Below are 23,146 nucleotides of genomic sequence, written 5' to 3'. Positions count from 1 at the left end.
GCGCATGCGCACCGCCCCCACCCCCCCCGCGCATGCGCACCGCAGGCCGGCGCCATGTTGGGGCGGTTTGAAAGCGAGCGCGGGCGTGGAGCGGCGCAGTGACGGCGGAGGAGGCTACAAGTGAGCCCGACCCGAGGCGGGGAGGTGTCCGCGTTGGGGGTGCTTTGTGGTGTCTCGCCTCGGGTCACAGGCCTGGGCTGGCGGCGGAGAGCTGTGGAAGTGTGCGTTTTCTTTTTCTTTTTTTTTTAAATTTTGGGGCCTTAGGGGTGAGTTAGGCCGGAGAGGAGGGGGTGTCTTTTCGAGGGGTGTCCCATACTGTGACAGCCGAGAAGAGGCGACACGGGGGTGGCGAGGAAAGGGGAGACGTCTCCTGAGGGAGGTCGCGTGTGGAATCTCTGGAAGGAACACTGTAGGGGAAGTGCCCCTTGGGCGAGGGAGGGTCCGGGGACGCCGCCAAGGGGCCTGACACGGCCATCTGGGGACCTGAGGGGGCGACGGGGAGGGGCTTGCGCTCTGGGGCGGTCGCCTTCCAACACTTCTGCGTCCGTCCATTGCGGCGGTCGCCCTGGCTGCTGAATAAATGGTTTCGGAGTCAGAAGCATCTCATTGAAGACCTTGATTCTGTCTGTGACGGACGGGTGGTGGAACTCCAAAGGGAGGGTGTCGCCTGGATGTGGCTGGAGACGTTGGACCCCACGGCGCCCGGGGTAGGGGAAAGATGCGCAGTGCAGGGGGCGGGCGACCTTCGCTGGCTGGGAACGCGGGTTCCCGGCTTTCTGCTGCGGAATGAACAAACATTCCCAAGAGTTGTTGTTAATTTCCTGTGTGATAGTCCCATTGGCCATTTAACACTGAACGTTCTGTTTTTGAATCAAAGGTAGTTGAAATTTCTTGTCAATGAGTTTAACATTCTGTTCTTCTGCGTGATGAATTTTCTTTTGGAGATTTGAACTGAAGTCTATATGGAGGAAATGGTGAGCTAAATGGAATTTGCATGATATGTGGGGTTCAAAATAATCCTGTGGCTGAAGTGGGGGTAACTGGCTGGGTACCATACGGTAATAGATAACTCAAAAATGTTTTCTAAATCATTGATGAAAGAATTCACAATAATAAAGATAAAAAATCTACAATACCGTGCCTCCACCCACTTCTCCCCACTTCAGCCACAATTGGGGTATGTTCAGTGATTGTTGGAAGCAGGTTGATGAGTGCATAGGTGTTTATTGAACGATTCTACTTTTGCATTCTTTTTTTTTGGGAAAAAGTTTGAAAACTTTTCATAATAAAACTTAAATTCTACATTTTCTTTCTGTCCGTCTTTTGAGTTGAAATATGTAGTAAATGGTATCACCACTTAAGGAGACCAGTACAACAGCTTTCTCTTTTAAGGTTTTGTAAAATAAAATCAGTAGCCTGTTCTGCATTCAAGGAGAGAAAACCTCTGGTCAGGCTTATCCAAATAAATTTACCTGAGTGAATTTAAACTTCTTTAAATAAAAGGGATATGGGAAGTGTAAAGCTGGCTGAGTTTAGCCATTCGTCAGAGATATACCAGTATTTCAGCATTCAGAAAAATCGATGAGGCTAAATAACTGTTACCTTATGTTCTGCCATTTGCACTGACCAAGGTCACATCTTTTATAATGGCCATTGCATGCTCTAACGCTGTGGTAGGATGACGTTTTACTCTGTCTCTTACTTAATTAGAAAACTGGATATTTTAAAGCCAAATTTTAACAGTTACTAAGATTACATTAAAAGTTTTTATATTAAATATTTCTAAAATTGTAGCCAAAAATTAAACATTGTAACATCATAGCATTGTTAAGTTCTCAAAATTAATCCTTTTTTAGTATAGGAAATCCATTGATTTAATTTTAAAAAGAATGTCATATGGACTGAATTAATGACGATTTATTCTGTTATTTCTTAGGTTTTTCAAATATTCATCCTATTTTTGTACTGAGGTAGACAGGGATTCTCTCAATAATGGAAAAACAGTAAGAACAATACATTGAATTGATTTTCACATTATTTATGCTTCCTTTAAAAGAGGTGACCTCAATCCATTTAACATAAGAATTGAAAATACGGAGGGTGGTACCAAAAACCAAGGTCAGGAAATGATTATTAACTATTTTGGGAAAAGTACATATTGCTAGCTCATTCCTGTATAAGACCTGCAGTTTATTTATAGATTTAAATGTTGAAAATATGCTAGTATTTACAACATTGAAAGTGAATATTCTACATTGTGCCTTCTTGTTTTAAATACTTCATTTGATGGCTTTAAAAATTTTGTTGAACACTATTATGTGCAGCACATGAAGGTAGGCTTATGATTTGAAAACTATTATGTATAGGGGAATCTTAGGTATTGTGATGTCATAGAATATATCACCAAGAGAGAAAAGAACTGTTCATGAGTAGTTTTTAGGACTTTTTAAAAAGTAAGTACTCTTTCCTTGGTATTTTCCATGTATATTCTTAGACAACTTTTGTGTACATACTTCTAGGCACATAGTAGGTACTCAGAAAATGTTTTGTAAATCATTGATGAAGGAATTCACAATAATAAAGGCAACAAAAAATCTACAATTCCTAACAAGGAGTGTCTATTATAGATAATAGATTTTATTCTTTAAAGAAAATTATGAAGGTTGAAATATTTAGCAGTTTTGTTTGTATATGGTCACTATTTTTAATGGCACCTTAACATTTTGTTTTTGTATTACAGTTATTTTTAAGGGAAATGAATAGAAATAATCCACTTTGAAGAAGCCATGGCAAAATCAAACACAAAACATAGACTTTGTTCTCGGGAATCTTCAGTATCTTCGCTGCTGGCAAGCTGCAGCCTGAGTGGTAGTAATTCCTCTAATTCTGATGGCTCTTTTCACTATAAAGATAAGCTCTACAGATCTGCTTCTCAAGCTCTACAGGCTTATATTGATGATTTTGATTTAAGCCAAATGTATCCTGGTAGAAGCACTGGAAAAATTAACATTGATGAGGGTTTTACTAATATGCCACAGTTCTGCAACTACAGTTACAAACCAAACAATGGTATGCTTTTGTTCTTTATGTTTTATTTATGTTCAGATGTTTTGAAGCATTTGAGAGATGTACTGTGTAGTATTGTACAGCTTGACATTATTTTTGTTATTTTGGAGTAAAAATAACTAGTATAGTATTGGGATCTGGGTGTTTTTGTAAAATGATTATGTAATTCTGTATGGAATGGTAATATTCACAAGATGTTAAGAGTTTATCCATAATAAAGCTTCCTTGAAGACAAGTTTGGAAAATGCAGTTGTTAATAAGTCAATTACTACTTTACTGAACACTTACAGAATGATCCTAGAATGGAAGAAGTTTATATTCTGCACTTAGAGGGATGTGGTCAATATATTCCAGAAGGGAATTAGAACAGCTGTTCTCTCTGTAATCCATGCCACTGAAGGGTTTGTAGGTGATAGAGCAAGTTTTTTTCCACCTAGTTTAATAGCATATTTTTTTCTGTGCTGCAGTCAGTATTGAGTGACCAATGTTACTGTGATTGTATTAGTGTATCAGTTAGGTCTAGATGAAAAAAGTTGAAGAAACAATAAATTAGAGAACAGGAAAATTCAGGAGGTTGGAGAGAAACATGTAGAAATTAAGTAACACAGATTGAAAAATCATGTGAGAAAGAAAGCACATCCTATTTTATCAACCTATGCCTTTTATGCTTTTAAAGCTTTAGTGAGGATAAGGGGAAAGCAGCAAAATGACTCAAATTCTTATTCTCTTTTACTGTTCGATATTGTAAAATATTTGTATATAATAAAGATAAACAAAACTGTTCTTTTTCAGCTTTTGAAAACCTTGATCGCAAAAAGCACTCAAACTTCATATCCTGTAAAAGACAGACTACTAATGACATAGACTCTATGAGCCTAACAACTGATGATCTATTAAGACTCCCAGCAGATGGATCATTTTCTTTTATTTATGTTGAACCAAGTCACCGAACAAGGAAGAAAAACAAGAAATGCCATGGAAGACTGGGTTCATTGGACACTGAAAAGAATCCAAATTTTCAAGGACCCTCCACTCCCGTGGACAGAGATAACTTAGTTACTCCTGTCGTACACACAAATATAAATGGAAAGCAATGTAGTAGGCTGAAAAACCCAAAACTTATCAATAGGACTAATAATTGCAAGAAATCGTCTTTCAAGGACAGTTCAGAACACAATCTTGAAAAGAATTATCCAAGATGGCTCACTAGCCAGAAATCTGACCTTAATGTTTCAGGGATAACTAGTATACCTGATTTCAAATACCCAGTCTGGCTCCACAATCAAGATTTGCTACCTGATGCAAATAGTCAAAAGGTTTATAAAATATTTAAAGATGATCAGTGTCCCCCTAGACATAGTCATCAGGCACAAGGAACTTCTCAGCTTGTTAATAAATTAGATTGTTTTGAATATTCTCTTGAACCCTCAAAGTTTTCAAATTTCTTGAGTGATGATAAAGAATTAGTTAATGAATACAAATGTGATTTTGAATGTAGCCAGTGTCAATGTGAGAATCTCCTTCTCCCAGGACAATCCACACAGCCGTTCAGTGGTAATACTTTGTTTATAGCTTATAGTTTTATTCTTTTTTTAAACCAAAAGAAGTGCTGTAAAGTTGAGGTAATATCTGGGAGCTTTTATGTTTTGTTTTCATGTAATCTTTTTAGAATGCTTATAATCTTCACACATAGCATTTTGTAACTAGAAAATGTCTTTTCTCCCACTTTTTCTTTGCTTGAAATGCCACATCTTAATTTGCTGTTATAGATGAATATACATGCCAGATTATCAGAATTTTGACTTGTTTGTAACATTTTGTTATGCTTTGCATTGTCTTTTTTCTTCAAGGACTAATAGTCATCTTTTAAAATTAGGTGACAAAATTGAATTGCTTATCTTGAAGGCCAAGAGAAATCTAGAGCAGTGTACTAAAGAATTACCAAAGTCTATGAAAAAGGATGACAGTCCTTGCTCATTAGATAAACTTGAAGCAGAAAGATCATGGGAAAATATTCCTGTTACTTTGTAAGTAAGTGACAATGGAAAAACTGTTTAGTTTTCCAAGTGAAAAATGTCATGAATATCTGATTTATATTCAAATGAATGGTAATAATATTGTAATTCCATAGAACATAGCTTTGTGTTACTTGCTTTAAATTGCATTTTTCATTTATTACCTCAGGATGGTATAATGTTTCATAACCTTAATGTATGTTATATAACATCTGTCTTTGTTACATGTTCATTTTGTTTCATTATAAAGTATTGATAAGGATCTTAATATGAGGGATTAAAACCAGAAAAAATTATTTTGCAGAGTAGTATTATAAAATTTGTGTTATTTTCTTCTAACTTTAAGTTTTTCCTCTCTGTATAATAGAATTATAAATTTCTTATTTACATTTTATGTTCCCTTTTAGTTGTTGTTTTCCCTAAATGATGATACTTTTTTTTTTTTTTTTTTTTTTTACCAGAAATACATTATTGCTAACCCCATATCATGCCTTAGGCTCTGATAATTTATTATCTTTAGTTGTCTAAACTTTCATTTTGTTATAGACAGAGTCTATGAGTTCCTGGATTCGTTTTTTATTCTCAGTTGATTGTCTCTTTTCAGAATGTAGAGATTGACTATAATTCCAATTTAGAAGCCTCCCTCTGCCACTCTCTTGCTGTATGGCTTTGTACAATTTACTTGACTTCTCTAAACTTTAAAGATAGAGAAATAATGTCTGCTTCAGGGTTGTTGTGAAGATTAATTTCACTAGAAAATGAATATGAAGTTTCTGAACTAAGATGAGCACTCATAAATTTTAGTAGTGGTCATGATTATCTAGAATGTTTTATTTTCTTCTTTTAGCTTCATTTCTTCGGTTGTTTCAACAACATATATATTTAAACTTGGGTTGATAACAAGTTCACATAATACTTCTCTTATTTTTCTTGTTTCCTAGTTGCTTATTTTATCACTTGTTCTATATATTAATAAATCATAGCTGCAATACTTTTCTTTTAATTGGAACCAAAATGGGCAAGCAAGTAGTATCAGAGGTGCTTAAATTTTTTGAATGCAATTAATATATTTTATAATTTGTTAATGTAACTTATAGCTTGTGTAATTAATATTATCAGTAGATTGGCTCAGTACCTTACATATAATAATTAGCTTTTGGAAGACTGAATTTATATTGTGATGGGTATATTTGTAGATAAAACTAGTGATGAATTGCTGAGAAGGAGTAGATCTCAGTTTGAGATTGACAAATTATTGTACACCTGTCATCAAAAACAAAATTGAATAGAAAGTACTTAAGATGGTATTCTAAGTGGTAGAGCAAAACCACAACCAGATCATTGCTTTTTCTAAAAAAACTTTTTATTATGGAAAAGCTAACATAAATTACAAAAGTTGAAAAATAGTATAATGAACCCCTAGGTACCCTCCACCCATCTTTAACAATCTGGTAAATGTTTTTTAATAACAGACAGTGGATATACAAAGTGTTGGTAAAGAATTGGGGAAAGGAGTACCTGATAGTATGAAAGAGCTTGTAAATTAGAAATCATATATGTCAATAAAGAAGCCTACTTGTTAAATAAAAGCATTAGCATTGTGTGAATGTTAAAAAAAGATTCTTAGATATCTGAGTTCTTCAGTTACACACCTTATAGTAATATATGAATAAGAGAGAAATAGATTGAATTCATTTTTGTGACTTAATAGAATTTGATTCTGGAACATTCTTGTTTTTGCTGGATATACCCTTTCCTCTACTGCCCCTTGAATATGAGGAAATAAATGGGTATTTACTATCTATTAAATGTATTAGGTACATAGAAAATTAATTCAGTTAGTTTATGCAATGTGTCTATGAGATTGATGGGATGACAATTATAGAAACCGAAATTCAGATAAATTACCTAAGGTTATACAGTGAATGGGACTAAGATTACATGCAGGAATGTTAATTTCAGAATACTTTTCTCAGAATAATCTGTCCTTTATGTTAATACCAGTTATAAAGGCAAAGTCTGTTCTGTTGCCTTCAGGTAGGAGTTGTAACTACCATTCTAGTTAAAACTTTTATGAGTTTGTGGGGTTTTTGGTTATTATCTGGTAACAATGTTTAATTGGAAAAATGTATTGTTTATTTCAAACAAGGTGAGCTTTTGGAGCATAGTCTGTAGTTCAGGGCTTGTTTAGCTGAATACCAGTATCTTCAGTTTCTTCATAGTGTTTTCTCAAAGCTTGAAGAGAAAAGCAGAGGGATAAGGGGTTGGATTCTGGTATCAGTTTAGGGAGAGGATGAGGGAATTACCATACAACATTAATATGAATCACATCCACGATGATTATTTCTTGGTACCTACTTGTACTTAAATGAGAATTTTTAAATTGTATACTGTTTATAGAAATTGGGAACTTAATTGCTATCTTGCATCCTTTAATTCCTCTTTAGCAAATCTCCTGTTCCTGTTAACTCTGATGATAGTCCTCAACAAACTTCAAGGGCAAAGAGTGCTAAAGGAGTTCTTGAAGACTTTCTAAATAATGATAATCAGGTGGGTGAAATTAAAAGTTTTAAAACTTTTTGAAAGATTTGTGAATAATATGTAAATATTCTTAAGTTACTTAGATAATTTAAAGCAAAAAAAAAAGACTCAAATCATCTCAAATACACATAATTCCTCAGAATTATTGATCATATTTTTATAATATTTTAAATTTTTAAATTATCACATAATAACCATACATGTCTATGGGATACATGGTGATGTGATAAACCATGAATATATAGTGATCAAATTAGAGTAATTTGCATATCCATCATCTCAAATAGTTATTTCTTTGTGTTGGGAACATTTAAAATCCTCTCTTTAAGGTATTTGGAAATAAATGATAATTTATTGTTGCTTATAGTCAGCTGATATTGCTTTAGAACACTAGGACTCATTTCTCCTATCTAGCTGTAATTTTTTATATATAAAATTTTTTTATATAAAATAATTTTATATAATTTTTAATATATAAAAATTTATAATTTATTTTTAATATATAAAAATTTATATAATTATATAAAATTTTAATATATAAAAAATTATAGCTAGATAGGAGAAATAAGAAAGTTTATTTCTCTTTCATTTCTGAAGGGAAAGAATTGGAAAGAAAGGAAAAAGATGAAAGAAAAAAAATAACAGGAATTGGAAATAAATAAAATTACTATTATTAGAAGACATGATGGTGTATATGCAAAATCCAAAAGAATCTACAATAAACTAACAGAAATTTTATATATTAAAATTGTACATAATTTTAATATATAAAAAAAATTATAGATAGATAGGAGAAATAAGTCCTAGTGTTTAGGACTTTCTCTCTCCCTATTTTTTACCTCTCTCCTACCTTTCCCAGTCTCCAGGAACCACTATTTTACTCTCTACTTCTATGAGATCACCTAGTAAGCTTTCCCATGTAAGTGAGAACTATGATATTTATCTTTTTGCTCCTAGTTAATTTTACCTAACATAATGTCCTCCAGAGTCATAGATTTTGTCACACGACAGGATTTCTTTCTTTTTGAAGACTAAATAATATACTGTTGTATATATGTGTCACATTTTCTTTACCCTTCTATCTGTTGATGGATACTTAATGTTGAGTCTACATTTTGACTATTGTGAATAATGTAGTGAACATGGATGTGCAGATATTTCTTGGACATATTGATTTCATTTCCTTTGGATATATACCCAGTAGCTGGATTGCTGGATCATATGGTAGTTCTATTTTATATTTAATTTTTTGAGGAATCTTCATACTGTTTTACTGTGTCTGGCTGTGCGTGGTGGCTCATACCTGTAATACCAACACTTTGGGTGGCCAGGGTTGGAGGATTGTTTGAGTTCAGGAGTTAAAAAAAAAAAGGTCCATAGTGAATAATATTAATTTATATTCAACAAGTGTTTATTTCTTAAAGGTAAGTTGTAATATGAAATCCTAAACCATAGTAACAACCTTCTTTGTCTCTTTCTACAGTTGTTGACTTAGTCTGATTTGTCTCATATAAGTAAAGGCACTTCACCTTGCTTTTGGTTACCACTTGTATGGAATATCTTTCTCCATCCCTTCACTTTAAGTCTTTGTGTATCTTTAAAGGTGAATGGAGTTTCTTTGTAGGCAACATATAGTTGAACAATGTCATTTTTATCCATTCAGGAAGTTCATCTCAAATTTTAAGTAGGGAATTCAGTTTGTTCAGATTCAAGGTTAATATTGATAGGTGAGGATGTATTCCTGTCATTTTGTTTACTGTACTCTGGTCGTTTGTGTGTCTTTCTTCCCCTTGTATTGTTTATCATTATGGTTTGGTAGTTTTCTGTAGTAGTGTTTGATTGTTTTCTTTTTCCTTTGTGTACCTGCTCTACCAGTAAGTTTTATATTTCCATATGTTTTCATGATGGTTCTTATCATCTTTTTGCTTCCAGATGTAGAATTCCCCTAAGAATTTCTTGTAAGGCTGATCTAGTAGTAGTGGTGAATTCTATTGGTTTTGGTTATGTAAGAAAGTTTATTTCTCTTTCATTTCTGAAGGAAAACTTTGCTGGATATAGTATCTTGGCTTGTGATTTATTTTGATATTCACACAGGGTCTTGGAAACAGTCTCCCAAGAAACCAGGGATGACTATATATTGGGTTCTCCTCATGTTCTGTTTGGTTGAAATCATTTTTTTTTTTAATATATGAAATGTCACTAAGGTTCTAACAATTGGAGATATACAGAGATGTACCCAGAGACATTTACTAGGAGGTTTTACAGTATTTTTTAAAACATTCATTAACATTGGCACAGTTTATATGTTTTCTAGTTTTCTGTCTTCTTTTGGTACTCTGACCGCTACTTTGCATGAAAAGTCACTCAACTCAGACATAAATTCCAGAGGCACCCTTTTGTAACTATTATGGTTGTCCTAAGGCAGCTGAAGTTCTAAAATAAAATAGTGGCTGGATGCAGATTATTTGGAGATTATGCTTCAGATACTATCTCCAAGGGTGTAGGAGTATATGCCTAACTGGGTCCTTTTACCCTTTTTTTTTTTTTTAAATGTTTTTATTTTGTTATGGTAAAATATACATAACAGAAAATTTAAAATTTACCATTTTAATCATTTTTAAGTGTATAGTTCTGTGGCATTAAGTACCTTCACATCGTGTGTAGCTGTCACCATAGTCCATCTTCCAAACTTTTTATCTTCTCAAACTGAAACTTTGTACTTATTAAACTCTAACTCCCTATTTCCTCCCTCCTCAGCCCCTGACAAATAGCTTTTCACTTTCTGTCCCTATGGACTTGTTACTGTAGGAACCTTGTGGAAGAAGAATCGTTATATATGTATCTTGTTTGTGACTGGCTTATTCTGGTTAGCATATTATCTTTAAAGATCATCTAGGTTATAGCATTTGTCAAAACTTCCTTTATTTTTTAGACTGAATAATATTCCATTGTATGAATGTACTACATTTTGTTTATTCATTCATCTGTTGTTGAACTCTTGGGTTGTGTCCATCTTTTGGCTGTTGTGAATAATTTTCTGTAAATATGGGTATGCAAATATCTACTCGAGTCCCTGCTTTCACTTCTTTTGGATATATATACCTAGAAGGGAAATTGCAGGATCATTCAATAATTCTGTGTTTAATTTCTTATGGAATTCCCCTCCTGTTTTCCACAATGGCTATAGCATTTTACCTTTTCACTCCCTGTTTCTTATATCCTGTTCATATAACTATGGAAATGTCTTTAAAATCTTTGTAGCCATACTGTTCACCTTGAGTATCTTATGCTAATCAACAACTTTCTATAGAATTGAAGTTTAAGTAGTACTTATGGTGCACAGTCTATGCTGAAATATGTTAAATTACAGACATCTGTAGAGGCCTATTTGCTACTTGGTAGATAATTATTAGGGCACAGAAACTCATTTGAAAGATATAAAATAATAGACTGGTCAGACTTTTAAAAAGAAATTTTAAATATCCCTCACTTATTCTCTTAAAAGAATCCTGACCACCTTATGTGTCTTAAGTACTGTTGCATCTTTTGAACACAAATAAGGTCAGTGGTAATCAAGCTATGAGTGTTATTTAGGTAGAAGGAATGTATGTCCCATGAAGGGGTGAAAAACTAGCATTCTGTACACGAAAACATATTTGAAAGTGTGTAGAGGATACTACATTTGAAATTCTAGTCCCTGACAAACTGGAAAGAACATGTTGGTTTATCTGTCCTTTGAAGACCTTTTCAGTTCTAAAAATTTGTGATTTTACATGTGCTAAATGAATTTGCATTAATATAAATTTGTGCTATTTATTTTAAAAGAGCAATGACTAGGATATGCGAAACTGTTAATCATGATTGTCTCTAAGTAACTTTGCCTGGGGCCTGGGGATGGGGAAGTGGTGAATTACAATTTTGATTTTTTAAAATACTTTATTGACATGTATTGTTTGGATTTTTACATTCATTTTCTATTACGGGAAAATAATACAAAATAAAACTCTTCTTTCCCTGAGTTTGGATGGTTAACTTTATACTATCATCTGTTTTAACCTTAGAGTTGTACTCTTTCTGGAGGAAGACATCATGGTCCTGTTGAAGCCCTGAAACAAATGTTATTTAATCTTCAAGCAGTACAAGAAAGTTTTAATCAAAATAAGACCACAGAGCCAAAAGAAGAGATTAAACAAGTAAGCACAAACATGATTTATGAATTGAGATTTGTGAATTTGTATAAAGATTTTTACATCTTTTTATAGACATAGTTTTATGTTAGTAAGCATGCCATATAACACATATTGTAAGTGGCAGTAGTCTCTTTTTTTTTTTAGGAAGTAATTTACTCACATTTAATTCTGTTTGATTTCTATAGGTGTTTGTCTCTAAACAGATTTTTCTGTTTAACTTATGATCATAAATCCAACATCTTAGTTATGATACTGTTACAACTATGGTATGAAAGGGTTGTAAGAGTTGTTTTTTAATGATCTACAAAATTAATCTATATGACCCATCTTCTGGTAGTTATATTTAGGGAGGCCTAGAAAACTTTTTCTTTTCTTTTCTTTTTTTTTTTTTTTTTTTCAGACAGAGTCTTGCTTTGTTGCCAGGCGCCAGGCTGGAGTACATACAGTGGCACAATCTTGGCTCACTGCAACCTTTGCCTCCCGGGTTCAAGCAATTTTCCTGCCTCAGCCTCCCGAGTAGCTGGGACTACAGGCACGCACCACCATGCCTGGCTAATTTTTGTATTTTTAGTAGAGACGGCGTTTCACCATGTTGGCCAGGATGGTCTCGATCTCTTGACCTCGTGATCTGCCTGCCTCGGCCTCCCAAAGTGGTGGGATTACAGGCGTGAGCCACCACACCCGGCTGAAAAGTTTTTCAGTGTTAGATTTCTCCACACACCTTTGTCATTTGAAATTTAATTTTGTCACAATGTGTTTATTGGCTATTATAAATACAGTTGTATCAAGTTTTACTTTAGGGCCTTTTTATTTTTTCAATTTGTATATTTCTTGGGAATTTGAAAATCTCCTTCTGTTTTGGACTGCTGAATTTTTTTTTCTCTCAAAAGTATAATGTTTAAGAACAAAAGAGTTTGTTTTCCCAAATAAGATTGTAAATTCTAATTCTGTCACTTACTAGCAAATGCAGTATTTGTGCAAATCATTTAACCTCTTTAGTTTCAGTTTCCTATTTAAAAAATTATTTATTTTTAATTGACAAATTATACATATATATATTTGATATACAACATGATGTTTTGAAACATCATGGAATCGCTAGGAAGCTAATTACCTCATACTTTTGTGGAGAACATGTAAAATCTACTCTGTTAGTAGTTTTCAAGTATATGACATTTTATTAATTTTAGTCACCATGTTGTACAATAGATCTCTTGAATTTAATCTTCTTGCCTAACTGAAATGTTATTTTCGTTGACAAACATCTCTGCAACTCCCTGTCCCAACACCCAGATTCTACATATAAGTGAGATTATGATTCAGTATCTGTATTTCTGTGCTGGGCTTATTTCATGTGTCAGTTTCCTTTTCTGTACAGTGAGGTTGTTGAGAAGATAAATTGAGACAAACTGTATAAAGTACTTAGTATAGTGCTTGGTACGTGGTAAATGTTCAATAAATGATGGCTCTTTTTATTGTCATTGTTTTATTGTTATTCAGTAGATTAATGAAATTTAGTTTTCATTACAAATGAATTGATCAGCTTTTGAGAACCTCCACAGCCTACACATTTGAGTTGTATTTCTTAATTTCTGTCTTTACATTCTAATAATCATAACGTTAATATGCAGAGTGTAATCTATCCTTTACCCTCTCATTTTAAACATCATTGAGATATAAGCCTGTTCAGTGAAGTCATAATTTTAAGCCAAGACTTGATTTTTAATGGACATGTATGTAGAAGTATACTTTAGGACAGTTGAAAAATGGCTGTTGTAGTGTTTTTACAATAAATGGAAAATAAAAATATTTAATGCTCTCTAGAAAATTATTTGCTAGAATTATTTGGAAATGTAGAAAGTACTTTTTAATGTTTTAATCACATTTTAAATAGCATTTAGTTTTATACTTATATTTTTAATATTTTGTTGTATTTGGTGTTTTTAATTATAGGTTTCAGAAGATGATTTCTCTAAATTACAGTTGAAGGAAAGTATGATTCCTATTACTAGGTCACTTCAGAAGTAAGTATTCTTTGTTAATAAGGATACAAATTCATCTTAGCCATTCCTTTGACTCAAATCAAAGTTACAGGGTAGAAGTAAGTAGTTTTAAGAGTAGCACTGCTAGGCATATTTAAGCCTGTTGGAGCATACTGTTTAGTCAGACTGAGCAGCACTGTTTCCTTTTAAACTTCTGCTTTCTCCTGTTCTAAATGTTCTAAGGACCTAATGAGATAGCCTTAGATCCCTAAAATTCAATGGATATGAATCACTCATTTTGAGTATTAATAGCAACAATTCTATGATAGTATTTGTGTGAGTATCCTATAACAGTAACTTGTTATGAAATGTGTTTTCATATATTCTCTCCAGAATAAATATAATAATAAATGGATCATTATTTGGAACATCACTACAGAAATCTAAAGTAGGTATAATGACCTGTATATAAAAATAGGTCTAACTTTTTTAGTCACATTGTCTTAAATAATAAAATGGAGAAAAATGCAAGTTGTTTCTATCGTCATGATATTGACAGAAGAGAGGGGTATTTATTTTGGAGTTTGGTGTATGACTATGAAGTGTCCTCAGAAGATGGAATGCTTTGCTTAGGAAATACCGAGATTAAAAGTTTCTACTCTAATAACACCATATCCCTTGGCAAGCTACCTTTTGTACTTAGAGAATTTGCTTCGTCTTCTGTGATTGGATGAACTGGTAGAAAAAGAAAACACTAGACATGAAAACTTATGAATCTAATTGTCATAAATACGTATATAGTTTTCATGGTCAAAATATATCATGTATGATCACGTTTTTCTCTCTACTTAATTTATTATTTTCAGGGTGTAAATAATGCACCTTTGTAGCTTGCCATAGTACTGGGGTATAATGTTCCATACCTAGTAGAATTCAGTGAATAATGATAGTAATAACTAGCAAATGTTAGTATTCTAAGTGCTATTGAATATAATCCATGTGATCATCACAACCCTATGAGGTAAATACTATTATTATCTTCATAATACAGATTAGAGAAAAGGCATGCAGTAGTAAAGTACCTTGCCCGCTGTTACATAGCTAGTAAGAAGTGGGATTCAGAGCAGGCAGTCTGATTTGAAAGTGTGTATTTTTAACACTCCTCTCATTAATGATAGTGGTGAATTACTCATTGAGACTCAGTGCAGGGCCTCAGTTGATCATCTGGTATGAAGACTTCATTTTGCTTTAAAATTTGAGGTGAATGACCATAAATTTTCCATTGCTCTTTAAAGCATTGATACTGAACTTGTCACAGACCTAAATGTATTTTCTGAGTTAATGTACATACCCTAGATGTTTTTCTTGGTGAAAATGAACACTGGATTGCAAGTCATTAAATCACCGCAAAAATCAATATTGATCTATAAGTGCTTTTAGCATTTGGTCAAATTTTTTTTAATAGTAACTTTTTTTTCCACTGTAAACAATCAGTAGTCTTACCTGTATATGGAGTTTCATTTTTAGAGAGAGTCAGTTTACATTTTGTTAGATGGCCTTTAGTTATTAATCCTATTGGATTAACTGAGCAGTCTTAATTTGTCTGTACATTTCAAAAGTATTATCAGTAAGATGTTTGTACTGTAATGAAGTAAGCTTAGACTTAACAAAAGTTACTTTCAGTCTGTAGATTAACAGTTTTAAGGACAATTTAAATTTAGTTCAGTCTCAGAATTCCTTTTTCCAGGCTGCAAAATGTTCTGGTTAAGTATATGGCCATCTTTTCATACTTCAGATATTTCAAATGTATTTCAAAATTTCTAAAATATTTCTAAAATATTTTAAAAGTTACTGATTATACTTTGTAGGCTTTAATGGCCTTTCCTAAGGTAAAGTCCTATTATGTCTCTTTACATTCCTCAAATAACAGTTTTTGTTTTTGTTTTTGTTTTTGTTTGAGACAGAGTTTCGCTCTTGTTACCCAGGCTGGAGTGCAATGGCGCGATCTCGGCTCACCGCAACCTCCGCCTCCTGGGTTCAGGCAATTCTCCTGCCTCAGCCTCCCGAGTAGCTGGGATTACAGGCACGTGCCACCATGCCCAGCTAATTTTTTTTTTGTATTTTTAGTAGAGACGGGTTTTCACTATGTTGACCGGGATGGTCTCGATCTCTCGACCTCGTGATCCACCCGCCTCGGCCTCCCAAAGTGCTGGGATTACAGGCTTGAGCCACCGCGCCTGGCCAACAGTTTTTGTTTTTAATAATTTGGGTGGCTAACCAGTTTTAAGATATCTTTCATTAGCCATAGCACACTCTAAGATCTTAGTCTGGCCTTTGTTTACTCCCTTAAATACTCGGTTTTCTTACATTCTTCAGTGAGAAATATCTGCTCTCTAGGAAGACTTATTGGAGCTGGGATTACAGGTGCGTGCCACCACAACCTGGCTAATTTTTGTATTTTTAGTAGAGACAGGGTTTTGCCCAGGCTGATCTTCAACTCCTTACCTCAGGTCATCCACCTGCCTCAGCCTCCCAGAGTGCTGGGATTGCAGGCGTGAGCCACCAGGCCCAGCCGAGTCTTACTAAAATTTGAGTTATTTTGCCTCTGATTGCTTGGTAACTTTGGGTTGAATTATTGTTACTTATTAGTCAGTGAAGGTGAGAATCTCAAAAATTAACTGTAGTTGCCAAAAAAAGGTGGGAGAATTGAGAGTCTTCTTATTACATTTGAGTAAAAGTGTTGAAGCAGTGTATAGTACAGAGAAATAGATATATATGCAGTAATTAATACTACTAGTTTCCTTCCATCTCCTTGTCCTGGGTAAAATGGAACATGTAGTTAATATACATTTATTGAACAACTACTATGTATAAGAGACTATAGAATAGAGTTTTGTAGTCATTACCTTTCCAAACTCACCATAAAGAAATGGAAATTACTAACACTGGAAGTTACTGCACAACTTTTTTTTTTTTAAATTTAATTTTATTTTCTTTATACAGATTTATTGGAGTAATCAGCAGCTTCCCCCACACTCAGTAAAAATGAGTTTTGTTTAGATTTGTAACTAATCCTTAAATGTTATTTAAAAAAAAATAGCTATCTTGAAATGTAAATGTTAAAAGTTATCTCTGTGTTTTACTTCTTAACTAATATATGCAGGATACCTAAAGAAAAGGTATCGTTTCACAGAGCTGTAATAAAAATTACTTGAAAAAAGTGTTTTTGTTAAGTGATATAAATGATACCTATTGTTTCTTGTTAGGCCACTTGGGAGACTATCTTAAAAAGGTTAATATCAAATAGTGTAATTTTTAAAGTAAGTGTTTATAGAGCTTTAGACAAATTATTTTAACCCTCATTCAGATCTCAAGTTATAAGGAATAACTCATACCAATTTTGAATAAAGTAATCACCATAATCACCATTTTTTTTTTTTTTGCTATCTACATTGGCTATTTAGTTCTTAATACCTGGTTTATAATGTGTTTTATACTTTTTGATGAAGGGCTTTGCACCATTTATCTCGCCTGAGAGACCTGGTTGATGATGCCAATGGAAAAGAGTCACCAAAAATGTGAAGAGGAAAATGAAACTGTCACCAAAATAAATAGTTACCACAGAACAAATATTTTTTTTCTATTACATAAACGGACAAAGTAAATATAAGCCATATATTATTTTGTAATTGGTTCAATGATTATATGTTTCTAAAACACTGAACTTGAAAATACACATAGGTTTTGTGACCTATTTTTATTTTGTGCCAACATATTAGAATGTGAACTCCAAAGACCCACAATATATCCTAAAGTCTTACTTTCGTCTTCTGGTCAGCAAATGTCTAATATTTAAAGATGGATGACTTCTGTTCTTGAAACCTGTGTGGATTTAACCTTCTTCGGCATCCTTAACATTTTATTCTCTGGTTCAGGATCATTAAGAAACTTACTGATTTTTATCCAAAATCTCTTACGTTAACTAGACGTTTTTTTTTTTTTTTTTTTTGATGTAGTTGGCTTCACTTTTAAACAGCTTAAAGGAATATCAAAATTGTTACTGTGTATCTCATCTATATGGAAGTCTGTTGCTTTTAAGTTTTCATAAATTTTATATTTAAGATACATTGTATTTGAAAAATTACATTAATAGTGGAGTGATAACAGTGTTAAAAGGAATTTTATGTTGTGACATTCAAGAGAATCTTCTCATTTAATTAGTACTTTGATTCCATATAAAAAATCTTAATGTTTAACAGTTTCCAAAACCTTTTTGGGGGTATGTTTAAGAATTTAATATTTTGATATTAGGTTATTTCCCAGATTTTAATTTTGGGATTAGCTCAAACTAGTGAAAATTATGACTTAATGACCAATTGCTTTATGAAATTTGATAGCTAAACTTAAAATGAATATGGAAAATCAGAAAGCACCTATATTTTAGAGCCATTTTGTAAGAGTTGTGCTTTCTTTAACACAATCTGTAGTCTTAAGTTTGTCTCTAGCTGGAACTGAACAAAGCTCTACAATTTTGCAGTTTTTATCAAGCACTTATTATTAATCCTTAGAATTAAGTCATAAAGTATAACTAATACAGTACATTACAGCCTGATAAAATTAAAGAATACTATGAATATATATAACTACTACAAATTAACACTTCACTCCGATGATAGCATTTTTGCTCAGTAAATTTATTGTCAAATAGGAATTTCTAAGCACATTGAGTCAAAACATTTTTTCCAAGCTATTAAAGCATCATTTAATATATTTGTTAGAAGTGACATGTCAAACTCTACAGTGAGCCTGTGGGTTTGTTTTTTTTTTTTTGGCCAGTGAGTTTCACCACACTGCTATGGCCAGTTTGAGAGGCAGTTACCAAGAGGTTTGTTGTGTTTGCTCTGTGGAGATGTTTTTGCCACTGATGTTGTTTTCTGATTATAGTCTGCTTCATAGAAAATAGCCTGCATAATCAAACAAGGAACTACTTTGAAGATTAAAGTATGCCTGGCTATTAAAAATACAGATTTTATGTGGTAAACATCAGGAAGGTCTGGGTGGGTTATGTTTTAGGCCTACCAAATCCTCTGTTAGACAAGTTCTGAAGAAGGCAGAGAAGATAAAGGCATCAGGTGGTAACTTCTAATTGTATGTTAATTATATGTTGATCATACATAACATATACTATGCTTGGAAATTACAATGACTGAAAAGTACCTATTTGGTTAGTGCTTCTATCTATGAGAACATATCTCCAATACTAAATGAGATAAGCCTGTTCTAAAATCTTACAGCCAAATTTTAAGAAACTTGATTATGCTTACGAAAGGAACGTTGTTTTCTCTTGTTTTAAATATGGAGAGGTTTAATCCTTTACCTAAGAAAGAAATTAATTTTAGCAAAATGATTCCTTCCAACATTTTTATAAGAAATATCTAGGAGAGTCAACAGAGAAAAATAAAATCTAAACTGGTAACTATTCAAGACATTCTCTAAATAAGAGATTTAATTACAAGCTTTGTATCTCAGGGTCCTTTTTAGGTTTCCAGGGGAAAAGAGCAGGATAACAGTATGGAAACTGCTAAGTTGAGAATTTGAAACAAATGAGAACATGAGATTTTAAAAGCTGCATTGTGAATATAAAATTTTTATCAATCCTTTGCTCTTTTAGATATATTAAGAAAATAGAAGAAATTAAGAAATTTTAATAAGATGTTTCAGATCTTTGAGTATGAAAATATAAAAATTTAAAAGCCTAATTTCAAAAACCATTTGAGATCAAGGGACAATGTTGTCACCAATACGGAGATTCAAGACTGAACTATATTGTCTTTACTATCAATAAGAACTTTACTTTCAGTTTTTTCTCCAACAATAGAGATTTCTGACCAAATTAAGGAACACTGTTTTCTTGGGGTTTTTTTTTTTTTGGAGTATATTTCATTATAGTTATATGTTCTTTCTAGTTAAAATGTATAATTGTGGGTTTTTTGTATTGTTTAGTATTTAATGGTGTATAATGTGTTGTTAAATTATATGTGGTTATACCAAAATGTTGCCCGAAGATAAATCATGACAAGTTTCCCTGTTTATTCCTCTGTTTTAAATACATAGAATTGCTTTTGTAGATTTGAATTTTTGTTTCAATTTTTTCTGTCCCACCCTTCACTCTCTGTATCTCAGAACCTTTTTGGTAGAAGTGCTATCCAGAAGTGAACTTATAAAAAGGCAAATAGTATGAAATGAGACAAAAAAAAAATCAAAAGACCAATATAGTGGATAATTTCTGAGCACTTGAAGTTTCTTCAAAAATGCAAGACTCTGTGTCTTCCTATTAGATGTATAAATTGGCTATTTCATGCCTAATTAAATGTCATATTGCATTACAGTTCCTATCATAAAGTGATTGGGATAAATTGAGGCCTAAACTTGAACACACTGTAGAGCATATTGCTAGAAATTTTTCCTGTGATATTTGAAGTTATGATTTTCCCATTTCCTTTTCTTTTTTTCTTTATAAATCTTATGTCCCTAAGTTTGTTTTCCTGTTTTGGTTTGGCCAAAAACAACAACAACAAAACAACAAACAAACAAAACCTTAGTTTTTTATCTTCCCAGTGTATTCTGCATTGTCCTTACCCTAGGTCAGACACTTCTATGTAACAGTTTTTCTCACAATGTAACAACTTTTATCCACCCTTCAATACCTTCACTGAGACTAGTTCATTCATTTTCAAATAGCTATTTCAACCTTTAACCTCTCCTGTCTTTGTCTTTTATGCAGAAGCCAGAGTGACTGTTCTTGGCAAGACTCTGTTGTGTATCACCACTCTGACCTTACTGATTTGTTCAGCAAATTTGCTGTAGTTAAATTGCTTTGTTCAGATTCTGCCCAACATTATTTATGTATCCTCATCTTTGTGCATATTATTTCTCATGCATGAAATACTCAAGTTTTATTCTTTTATCCTGCTGAGTCTGTCCTGCAGACTCTGGCCGAGCGATGGATGAAAGGAGTACTCAGACACAGATATGCAGTGAAAGAGTGCTAGGGGACCGCCTGCAGAGTGAACAGTCTTGATAAGCTGGCACTGCTTGCTTTTATTCAGTACAGACATAATGCTGAAAGCCTGGAGCCAACACAATCTATTGGTAATTAACACTGTCCCCCCCTTGCAGGGAGCAGTCTCACATATGGGTGATTAAAGGTCAGTTCCTGAACAATATAAGCAAAAAAGCCTATTTAGATAAATTCCCCATTCATTCCCTGTTACCTATTCCTTGCTCTTTGCCTCAGGGTAAGAGAACAGCTGCCTTCAGCTTATTCTTCCCTGAAGCTTTGCAAAACCTTCTGACCTTTCAAGAAGGTTTGCGTGTTTTCACTATAGCTTCTCCCACCACCCTGACTAATCTACATCTCCCCCTTTTCTGTTTTTTTGAATCAGGTTTTGTTGAGTACAGATGTGTGCTGCAACAGGTTTGTCAGGCACAGCAGTTAGAGCTCTTGTTCTGGCTTTGCATCCTAGAATTAGTAAATAACGTAAGACAAACGTGAGTATAATTAGTGTCATTCTTTCCCAATTAAGGAGTGATATGTAGCGTTACTTGGCACCTTAGTCCAGTGTGTGCCATGACTGAGGGACCCCACCAGGGGTATGGCAATCCTTTCTAGCCAAGCAGTCACATTGTTAGGGGCTGAGAAGGAGGTATCCACCCAAAGTAACAGGGCAGAAGAAAGGTGGATCCCAAAGATGGACCCAATAGAGTATACAGGTTGCAGGCAGAGAGAATAAGAAAGGTTAATACCTTTTGAGAGTCACAATGTACGACAGAAAGCGTATCAAGGAACAGATTATCTGGAGTGAATGGTGTTTGTATTTGGAGCAGGATTTGCTCAGCCTCCTAAGTTGTGTTCTTCAGCATCCCCCAGTTCATGTCCGGGGCTGTGGGTCCTGTAGGATCATTTCCTTCATTTCTGGTACTGGGTTGGGTTGTAACCACACTGTGGTATGGTTTGATGTATTGCACTGGAATCCAAAGAGGACCTGAAGAGGTGCGAACACAAACGTGTCCTCTGTCCTCTTCCCTGTTAACAAATCATTTCAACCGAACCATACATTACTATTTACATCTTTTCATAAAACCACGTTTTGTGTCTTGAGGGGCATTTGCAAAATGCTTCTCTATGGCTGATTAAAATTTATCGTCTAAATTTTAAAAATTATGGGTAAATAAGGCTTGTGCCAATAGTGTTGCCGGGTTCTTATTACCCCTTTTTTTGTTTTCTGAGCATATTTTTAAGGGTGGAGTGTATGTGTTCTACTATGGCCTGTCCTTGGGGGTTATACAGGATGCCTGTGGAACGTTAGATGTTCCATGTGTGACAAAGTTGTTGAAATTGTGAGCTGGCATAAGCTGAGCCATATCAGTTTTAATTTTTGTGGGCCACCCCATAAATGCAAAAGTTAAGAGAAGATGTACGTATCAGGCGGACTCTCCAGGAAGAGTATGAGCACTAATTAGTTGGGACTAGGTATCAACGGATACATGTACATATCTTAGCTTTCCAGATTCAGGGATGTGCATGATACCTGTTTTTCATAACTGATTAGGTTCTAGTCCTCTAGGGTTAACACTTGTTGAAGGAGGGGACGTACCTGTGAACTGGTGATCTGGTCATTGTAAAATAATTTGTTTAGTGAGTCTTTGGGTAAGTTGAAATTGTTTTGTTAAGTTTCTCTAATTCTGGGGGAAAAATTCATGTGATGATTGGGTGGCTTTGTCAAGTGATGTCATAACCTGCATGTTTGCTTGATCATTGCCCTGCACTAGTGGGCCAGGCAGTGAACTGTGGGCCTGAATGTGTGTGATAAAAATAGGATGTGTATGTTGATCCAGCAATTGCTGAAGTTGAAAAAGTGTGCACAGGGTGGGCTCAAGAGTGGACTTAAGAGTGGACTTAATGAGGGCTGTCTCAAGGTTCTGCCATAAATAAACAGAGTAAGCCAAGTTACTAACAATATTGATAGGCTGATTGGAAAAGGTGTTTCTAGGGCCAACATTAGGGCTCCAACCTCAGGTCTCGAGTCCTAGTGAATCTAGATTGAGTGAGGGAGTAATGTGGTTCCCACCAGATAGCCACTTTTCCATTTTTATCAGAGTCATAAAAAGCGTTGAAGTGTTAGGCATGTGGGAGTGAACTACCTTTGTAGGCATAACTACAGGAGTATGAGATAAGTAGGAAGGGTATATTCTATAGGACCTGCAATTTTAGAGTGCTCTTTGAAGGTCTAGAAAAAGGGGCAGGATTGCTTCTAATTGTTTTTGACTTAAGGATACTCTTAAGACATCA

General features: G+C 34.0%; 1 protein-coding gene across 1 annotated transcript; it reads left to right on the top strand.

Moving 5' to 3' along the window:
* The first annotated feature begins 67 nt into the window (after window positions 1-67).
* On the top strand, window positions 68-21,553 carry C13H18orf54 (chromosome 13 C18orf54 homolog). Its single transcript, XM_074383411.1, has 7 exons — window positions 68-3,069; window positions 3,859-4,620; window positions 4,943-5,093; window positions 7,529-7,631; window positions 11,684-11,815; window positions 13,766-13,836; window positions 17,304-21,553. The coding sequence occupies exons 1-7, from the start codon at window positions 2,787-2,789 to the stop codon at window positions 17,374-17,376; spliced, it is 1,575 nt and encodes a 524-aa protein (XP_074239512.1). The 5' UTR covers window positions 68-2,786; the 3' UTR covers window positions 17,377-21,553.
* Window positions 21,554-23,146: the final 1,593 nt, after the last annotated feature.

The sequence above is a fragment of the Saimiri boliviensis genome, chromosome 13 (genome assembly GCF_048565385.1).
Source record: "Saimiri boliviensis isolate mSaiBol1 chromosome 13, mSaiBol1.pri, whole genome shotgun sequence".
NCBI classification, from domain to species: Eukaryota; Metazoa; Chordata; class Mammalia; order Primates; family Cebidae; genus Saimiri; species Saimiri boliviensis.
Note: the sequence above shows the minus strand (reverse complement) of the source record. Positions and strands in the feature narration are given on the sequence as shown.

Bases quoted from the DNA above. Each gene is read 5' to 3' on its own strand.
- C13H18orf54 (XM_074383411.1), top strand. From the start codon at position 2,787: ATGGCAAAATCAAACACAAAACATAGACTTTGTTCTCGGGAATCTTCA. The intron at 4,621-4,942 runs GTAATACTTTGT...TTTTAAAATTAG, and splicing joins ATCCACACAGCCGTTCAGTG to GTGACAAAATTGAATTGCTT. The intron at 11,816-13,765 runs GTAAGCACAAAC...TTTTAATTATAG, and splicing joins CAAAAGAAGAGATTAAACAA to GTTTCAGAAGATGATTTCTC.